General features: G+C 48.8%; 1 protein-coding gene across 8 annotated transcripts in view; it reads right to left on the bottom strand.

Annotated features, from left to right (window-relative positions):
• Window positions 1-9,207, bottom strand: part of MACF1 (microtubule actin crosslinking factor 1) — a 278,797-nt gene that overhangs the window by 69,792 nt on the left and 199,798 nt on the right. The window contains exon 1 of one of the 8 annotated variants that reach the window (XM_027775775.1): window positions 4,370-9,201. The exons of the other annotated variants lie outside the window; for them this stretch is intronic. Within the exon in view, the coding sequence (XP_027631576.1) occupies window positions 4,370-8,296 (3,927 nt within the window). The 5' untranslated portion in view covers window positions 8,297-9,201. Of the gene's footprint in view, window positions 1-4,369; window positions 9,202-9,207 lie in introns of those variants that run through there. 8 annotated transcript variants of the gene reach the window in all.

Here is a 9,207-nt window from a genome sequence, read left to right as displayed (position 1 = left end):
GTGGGGGGGTGGTTATGGCCACACTGCACTCCCTTTTCCTCTGGGGATTTTGGGCATGCACGCACACATGCCCAGCCTGATTTTCAAGCTGTCTGGTCCAGAACTCAAACTGCACAGCCAGCCAGGTGGGATCCAGTGTCTTAACCTCCACATCACCTGCTGGCCTGGCCGTCCCAGTTTTATCCTGACCTTCTTTTTTTTTTTTTTTTTTTTTTAAAATGTCCTTTGTTTTTTTTTCTCCTCTTCTAGGCCTCCCAGTGTTGGCCTCTCTGGGGGTGAGGAATAAAGCAAGGATGCCATTCCTGGGCCTTCTCACTCTGCACTCTTCGTAGGCAACGCCATCGACATCGACGCCGTGATTTAGCCATTAACCACAATTACTTCCAATCTCTATAGCCAACTGCTTCCTTAACATCAGCACACAAATGGATGGCAGGTGTCTTGAACCTGACAGTCCCAAAACGGCGCAGTATCTCCCACATGCTCCTCCCAAGGCTGTTCTTCCCTAACCTGACCACTTACACTACCCTCAGCTGCTCAGCTGTACAAACCACAACCTAAAAGTCATCTTTAAAGCCCTCACTACCTCATCCAAACAAAAGCTGGGACTAGGTCTTATTGATTCTACCTCTAACATACAACTTGAATCTATTGGATGGGCTTCACATTCTTCTTCATGGCAGTTGCCACACTTTGTAATATTTGTAGCATTTCTTGTTTCATGTCAGCCCCCATTCTGTTTATTGCACTCTGGGCTCATGGATGTATGTGTGTGTCCTAAATCCCTTCAGGATGGAGAAATGGAGGAGAAGGGATTGTTGCATGACCACACTGCCTTGGGAGGGGGGGTGCTTTATAGTACAGTACCCCGCACAGAGACGGCACTCAATAAACATTTATTCAGCAAGAATCCTTGTACAGAAATGGTGTGGAGGACCTGCCAGTGACATGGTGGTTAAGGCAGGTGGATCTCACAAGGCCAACTGAATGGATTGAATCCTGGACCTGGCAGCTTGAACGATAGGCTGGGTGAGTGCATGTGCACGTTCAAAGTCCTGAAAGGAGAAATGGAACAGACTGTGGTGTGACCACCCCCCATGGGGGTGGTTCTGTCTCCACCTGGCAAGCGCATGTACTCTCTAGCAAAATTTTAAAACTGGTGTTAGGGATAGCAAACAAATCTGTGAAGGTTCTGAGCAGCTGAATATTCAAATATTGAACTGGGGTTGTTTGTAGTGCCTCTCAATTTTTCATTAGATTCCTGGGCAAATTTTAATTTTATAGAATCCTCCCCTTTTTAAAACTTTGCCAGAAGGCATGCGTGCTTGAGAGAGGGAAGAGGAGAGAGAAAGAGAGAGAGGGAGAAATGAGAAAGAGAAAGCACCCCCCCTCCCAAGGCAGTGTGGTCATGTGACAATCCCTTCTCCATTTCTCCATCCTGAAGGGATTTAGGGCACACACATACATCCATGCGCCCAGCGTGCTTTTCAAGTCACTGAATCTGGGATTAAACCTCACTGTAGGCCATGTGGGATCCAGCACCTGTAACCAACAGTTAACAGGGCCAGCCCTAGAACCCCGATTTTATACCAAACGTTTTTTCTTCCTTTGAACGAATGACTGGGAATAAGACTGAGGAGGTCTAGAGGTGAGCAGAATGTCTAAGTGACCACAGACGGCCCTCAGTGGGCCTCGGATGCCACTACAGAAACAGCAAGTCAGTCTCGGCATTTTGCTTCTTCAACCAAACTGTCATTACCTTTCTCAACCATGAACACACACGTGCACATACAGGTACACCCTGAGGATCCGAGCAGTCCCTCGTAAGTCACACTACAGATAGCACCACTTGGCGAGTTCTAAGAGTTTACATATAAAACAAGCTGCCTCCAGGAACCCTCTGAAAATGGAAATGAAATTCATACATCTTGAGCCTTTGAAAAAATTCTGAATATTTCACCAACTTAACAAATCTGTATATTCACATTAATTCCATAATCATTTCTTTTAATAAATGTCTTCCCAAGAGCCTCACTACACTCTTACTGGCTAATATCCTATGGCTTAGGTCTTAGTTGTTTTGTACACAAATACAGACTTCTGCTTGTTTTCAGATATTCCATAAAGCGACCACAGTGGCCACCTTCAAAGATGACTGACCTCGCGGCTAGGCGATCATTTCCTTCACTCTCGTTGGCAGCGGCAGTATTTCATAAAAATGACTACCTCCTACAGCTGGAAGGAGCCTCAGAGATTACCTACATCCATCTGCTCATTTTGCATAAAAAGATACCTGATATTTTTATGAGACTGATATCAAGGATTTCCCTAAAATACCTTCACCTTTATGTAGATTCGATTAGCTCCTTATAACTTTAACCTCTGTATTTAATTGACTGCCATTATTGACCATATACTAGAAAATTCTGCATTATCAAGAATGCCAGTACAAAAAAATTAAAAAACTACTCTGTCATTGACCTACCTACCTACCTTAACTTTGGACAGGTAACTGGGCTCTCAATATCAATTCCAAATTCAATAATACTCAGAAAATGTAATCAAAACCCATCAACCTAAGGGCCAGCTGCTGGTACAAAGGCAATGCCCCTGAACCAACATGGGAAAGGTCCTGTGTTCGTGTCGCAGGACCTCTCTGAACACGCCAGGCACAGGTGTGTGTCCATGACCCAAGTGCTGAGAATAGGAGTGGATCACAGTGTGAAGATTCTGTTGGAGATGCCCCTCTCTCTCAAAAATTTAAAAAAGAAATTCATTGGGACCAGCAGTTGGTCTAACAGCTATGTCACTGGACTCCCATGTAGCCAATCACGGTTCGAGTCCTAGCTTAAACTCACGCCGGGTACTTGTGCATGTGTGCCCAAGATCCCAAGAGAATGGACGAGAAGGGATTGCAGCATGGCCATACCTCTGGGGGGTGATTTCTCGCTTTCTGTCTCTCTGGCGAGCACATGTGCCCTATAGCAAAATCTTCTCCCCCTCCAAAAAAAAAAAGAAAAAGAAAAAGAAAAAAGAAATCCATCTATCTGAAAGGTGTTGCAATCTAATCCGATGGCTGCAACACCATAAAATAACTGGCTAAAACACAAAGTGCGAGCACCACATTCAGCAGAGAAGGGGCACCTGTGGCCAGGTCAAGCACTGTGTGTGTGGTCCAAATGGTTTTGCTGGCGGTAGCTGCGGGCTTACTTGGTGCTCTCAGGACCAAGGCAGCCCTGAAAAGCTCTGCAATGGGGTGGATGAGAGCCCCACCTTTCTGGAAGCATTCATTAATACAACAGATGGGTGTTCAGTCAGTCAACGATCAATGCCCGCTATGAAGAAGGCACTGTTTTGGGTCCTAGGGATGGAATAAAATCAAAACCACCCCTCACTCAGTTATTTCTCAATGTATTCAATTAAACCTCTAACTCATTCAGGCCTCACTACCAACCAAAGGGCACTTGGGCAGTTAACTGTAGATCTCAAATTCCTTTGACTAAGAGGCTCAGAGAGGTGAAACCCTATGCCAGTGATTTCCTACCACATTCTGTTCTCTAACACTAAGAATCTGCGAGCTAAGAAGAGACCTAAGAGGACATTTGGTCCTTATTACTAAAAATGAGTAACAATTTATTTTATAGATTAAGAAACAAGAAGTCCAGGAAAAAGTGACTTAAGGACACAAAGGCAGCTTGACAAGATGACAAAAATTTCTCTACCCTATTATTGTTTTAAATAAACTATTATGTCCAGCTCTGGCTTGAAGAAACACACATTTGCATCAAAGAGATATCTATGTGACAGGTAAGAGGAGGCTGTGGCAGTGACTGAAATCTCACACACGTTTTTTTTAAATGTATTATCTCACTTAATACTCATACTCCTCCAGGGCTCTTTCTTAACAAATGAGGAAACTTGGAACTCAGAATATCGAAATGATTTTCCCAAAGTGCTGAAGAAGGACGCTAGGTCTCACTCCAAAACTCACACTCTGGTCTCTACCTAACTGCTGACATTGCCCATCCAGAAGTGTCCTTTCTGCAGTGTACCTCAAGAACAGAATCCCCCTTGCCTGCTAATAATCATTTAAAAAATGTAAACCAACAATTTTACATCCCTGTTTTCCTGAACTTTTCTGAATAAAAGATAAAAATATCAATTATAAAGTTTTTCACCAGACAAAAGATACATTTTTTCTATAAACTCAATGGAAAGACCAGAAACCATAAGTCCACAGGGCCCAAAAAGAACCAAAACAAGAGGGTGAGGGTAATCTGTGCCACTGTCATCACCACTGAGTCAGGTAACCTGCAAACTTCACTCTACATTCTAGATCCTTCTTGGCACCAAAATGAGTAACAATTACCTCATTTGAATTTAATCCATCAGGTGCAGCTGGAGGCACTCTCCCATGCAGCTCTGTGCTGGTCACCTCTTTTAAGCCAAATGCTAGGGAATCGAGATCCTCCTCGATACACATTCCAGTAGGAGAAGCCTCCTCTGGAACAGGAGCTCCTTCCTCTGAGATAGGCATCGAATCAGGTTGGGAAGCATCTCCCAGGAGGGGTAGAGCAGTGGGGAAAACTTCCTCTACAGCAGGCACTGCAGTGGTAGGGATGGCAGGCCCCTCTGGGGTGGGCGCTGCAGTGGTAGGGACGGCAGGCCCCTCTGGGGTGGGCACTGCAGCAGCTGGGGTGGCAGGCTCCTCTGAGGATGACACTGCAACAGGGGGAGCATCAGGCTCCTCTTGGGAGGACACTGCAACAGGGGGAGCATTAGGCTCCTCTGGGGAGGACGCTGCAACAGCTGGAGCATCAGGGTCCTCTGGGGAAGACACTGCAGCAACTGGAGTATCAAGTTCCTCTGGGGAGGACGCTGCAACAGCTGGAGTATCAGGGTCCTCTGGGGAGGATGCTGCAGCAGCTGGAACATCAGGCTCTTCTGGGGAGGACACTATGATAGCTAGAGTATCAGGCTCCTCTGGGGAGGACGCTGCAGCAGGGGAAGCATTGGGCCTCTCTGGGGAGGACGCTGCAGCAGCTAGAGCATCAGGTTCCTCTGGGGAGGATGCTGCAGCAGGGGAAGCATTGGGCTCCTCTGGGGAAGACGTTGCAGCAGCTGGAGCATCGGGCTCCTCTGGGGAGGACGCTGCAGCAGCTGGAGCGTCAGGCTCCTCTGGGGAGGACGCTGCAGCAGCTGGGGCATCAGGCTCCTCTGGGGAGGATGCTGCAGCAGCTGGGGCATCAGGCTCTTCTGGGGAGGACGCTGCAGCAGCTGGAGCATCAGGCTCTTCTGGGGAGGATTCTGAAGCAGCTGGAGCATCAGGCTTCTCTGGAGAGGACACTAGAGCATCAGGCTCCTCTGGGGAGGACACTGCAGCAGCTGGAGCACTAGGCTCTTCTGGGGAGGATGCTGCAGCAGCTGGAGCATCAGGCTCCTCTGAGGAGGACGCTGGAGCATCAGGCTCCTCTGGGGAGGACGCTGCAGCAACTGGGGCAGGCCTTTCAGGTGTAGGCACTGCAATAGCTAGGGCAGCAGTCTCCTCCAGGGTTGATACTGCAGCAGCTGTGACATCCTCCTCTAAGGTGACCAGTGAAGCAAGTGGGATGTCCTCTTCTGGGAAGGGCACTACATCAGAGCCTACAGCAGTTCCCTCAGCAGACACTGCAGCAGCTGAGGTGGCAGGTCCCCCTAGGTCAGGCACTGCAGCAATGGGGACACCCGCCTCTGAGGTGGGTGCTGCAGCATCTAAGGCATCTCCTACAGTGGGCACTACAGCAAGTGGGGCAGGCCTCTGTAGAATGGGCATCCATCCCTCTGAAACAGGTTCAGTGCAGCCAGCCTTGATAACTTGTTCCTCTGAAAAGACACTTAGGAATGAATCCGAATCTCTCATTTCTGTCTCTTCTCCCTCTGACGATGCCACATTCAGCTGAGGCTGTCTATCACTCACAGTCTCCACGCCATCTCCACTGTGTCTCCGTTCTCCAACCGACAGGTGCAGACTCAGAATCTCTGTTTCTGGGGACTTCCTTCGGAGATCCTGGAAAACCTCCCCTGGGAAGTCGCTGTGAAAATGTGCCGGGGCTTGGTCCGCCAACACGGTGGCTCGATGATCCAGCTCTTCTGGCTCACTATCCTTATTACAAACTTTCTCAGCAGACAGGGAGATCACATTTTCCAAGGATGTCAGGCTGTCACTTTCCTGATTAATAGCTCCTTTCTCACTTTCCAAATGAATCTCATCTGCTAGTAAATCTGAGTCATATGAAAACACCTCTACTTCAGGTGCTGAGGTAACATCTGTTAGTGGATAATGAAAAGCAAAACTGAGGGGGGCTCTCTCTGTACACTCCTCGACATTCTCCTCAGTTTGACTGCAGTCTCCCAGGAGCAAACTGCCATTTTCTTTGGCTAGCTCAGAAGCAATAAAGCCTGATACATTTCCTTCATGAGAAGCCCTGTGATCAGAGTTCAGCAGTCCTCCTGGGTCCAGCTTTCCTAGTGACTCCAGATCAGCCAGGTGTCTGGACTTAAATTCCCCTGCAGCCTTGGGGCTAAAAGGCACTTTGTCACATTCCTCCTTGCTAACAGTACAAGTGTCCCCTGTGATACCAGGGTGGACAGTAAGATCCATAGTGTTAGACACCTGAGAAGAATCCAGGGCATTAAAATAGTCACAAAGCAGTCCAGTATCATCGTCCTTTACCCTTTCACTTAAAAGGTCTACGTGCTGTTCCTTTTCTAAGGCAGCCCCTGGAAAGTGACTACTGACAAGTGAATTTTCTGCATCCTGGGGTAGGGTCAGCCCTTTAGGAGAGGCTTGTTTCTGCAGCTCGACCAGAGGAGTTACTCCTTCTTCACATAAACACTCCTTTTCAAGTTCAAGAAACATCTGCACTGAATCTGTGTCAGAGAGCTGCTCTGCGTCAGGACTACTCGTGCGTTCCAAATCTGAAACGAGACTCTCTAGACCCTGAGCAGTCCTGCTTTTCATCATGCCCATGGCACCCTCACCTGTAAGAACACAACTGCAATCCAGGGGTGTATCCTTGGTAACAGAAGCCAGCTGGTCCTCAGCTGGCTGTGGATCGTCAGAACAAATGTGCCCAAGGAGCTGGTCACAGGGCCCCGAGCCGGCAGGTAGGCAGTCAGCTCCATCCTCCACCACTGCCACGGTGTCTGCTTGCTCACTTTCTTCAAAAATATCTGCCAGGCTGCTCGTCTCATCTGCCGTTAGAAAAGTCTTTCCTCTCTCTGACAGTCTGTCTTCCTCCCACTCCTCCTCAGCCTCCATCATGATCCACCGCTCATCCTCCTCAAACTTTAGCTCAGACTCCGTTTTCTCTCTCAGGCTGGGGGTTACGAGAATCTGCAGTTCTGGATCCAACAGCTCTTCGCTCAGGCAAGGGGAGAGAGGTGGCATGTCCACCGTGCAGGCTACGTCCCCAAGGGGGTGCTGCTTCTCGATGAAGCCTCCCTTCGCTGAACTTTTCATGGCCCTCGGCCAGGTTGCACTTGAGGACCTGTGTTCCTGCTTTCCATCTGTGTTCCCACCTGCTGCTGCTGCTGCTGCAGCTTCTGAATCCAGGGGCTGGAACTCCCGGGGAGAGCGCTCACTGTGCTGCTGAAGTCTGAAGTCCTGGCAGTCTGCACTTACATTTTTCACATCTTGCACTTCTGGAATACCTATGGATCTGGACACATGTTCCAGAGTTACTGACTCCGACTGAGGTTCCCTGTGGTCCAGATGTCCGGAACTTTCTGTTAATGCAGAACTGGATTCCTTCTTCTCCTGCAAGGAAGGATTGGAAGCTCCGGCTTCTGAAACCTCACTGAGGGAAGCTTCCATCCTTTCTGCAAATTCTGGGAAGTTGGGAGGCATGAAGGACTTCCAGGACCTCCTGTTCACGTTGTCTTTGCGCTCTGCATTGGGTCGCCTTCTGGGTGGCACAGGGGCAGACTTCTGCACATCACTGCTTAGCTTTAGTGCATCAAATATTATCCTCTCGTCCAGCTTTTTACCTTCTGGTGCTCGAGACTCAAAAACATTAGATGCTGCTCCTAACGTACCGTTGCTGGATACAGTACTTCCCTCCGTCTTTTCCATAGTGCTTTTTGAAGTCTGAGTAAGCTTTGACCCCTGGTCAATTTGTTCATTGATCCTCATTGTATCATATATAGACCTCTGTGGAACATAGCAATCCTCGATGTAGCCATCCTCCTCCTCGCCTTTCCCCAGGCATGTGGGATTCCGCCTTAAACAGTCTGGCCTGCTGAGTGGCTTACCCATACTTTTTCAATCAAGATGAACCATCTATCTTTCAAAAGTTTTTTCAGAGGTTCCCCCAAAGTGCATTCTTCATCAGTTAAAAATCCTTTTACATGTTCATATCTCAAACCACCAATTGCATCTGCCCTCCAGAAAGGTCTGGAAGTCCCACTTTGAAACCATTCTGGGAGAAGCTCTAAGACAAACAGCTCTTTCCCCGCAGGCTAGCAGCCTCATAATTGCAAAGATAAACGGTATAATTTAATCAAGAAACAAAATAATTCCTTGTATGGCTTCCATTTTTTTTAAAGGGCACCGTTCTTTCTAATTCCGTCAGCGAAAATCATCTGAAATGGACCATCTTACTCAATATCCAGTTCCACTCACTTCTCACGGAAGCGGAGTTGGAAGCGGCGAATTTATACCGATTGTGTCCTTTAATAACAATGGCACAGTCTCTCTAGTCAAGTATGGCCCAAGCTCCTAAGAATTCCTTTCATTTTATCCTCGGTTCCAGCCCTGGAGAGTCCAGCTGGTCTGAATTAGCCTATTCGTCCTCCCTGGTTGGGGTGTTTGTATTTGAACTGGGTTGGTCGGCGGATATTCCTGCAACTTTAAACACAGGAAGTCCTTCATTCGGGGCCAGCTTGGGGCTTCCTGTCTCCAAAACATCATGGCATTGTTGTGGCTCCCAGGCCAACCCTGCGCTGCGGCCGCGAAACAAGGCGAGTGGAGCCCTGCACCGGGCCTTTCGGAAGGCGGGCGGGCTGCAGCGCGGCCCAGGGGCTGCCGGAAAGGCTCGCTCAGCACAGCCCGCTCCCCCGCGCCATGCCGCGCGCCCCGAGGGCCAGGGTCGCCTCACCGCAGGCTGGCAGGTGGCTCCCGGCCGCGCCGAGCTCAGGTCCCGCGCTCAGGAAGTTAGTTTTCCCTCC

This window comes from Tupaia chinensis, unplaced genomic scaffold, assembly GCF_000334495.1.
Source record: "Tupaia chinensis unplaced genomic scaffold, TupChi_1.0 Scaffold000604_1, whole genome shotgun sequence".
Classification (NCBI taxonomy): domain Eukaryota; kingdom Metazoa; phylum Chordata; class Mammalia; order Scandentia; family Tupaiidae; genus Tupaia; species Tupaia belangeri.
This window is presented reverse-complemented; position numbering and strand designations above follow the sequence as displayed.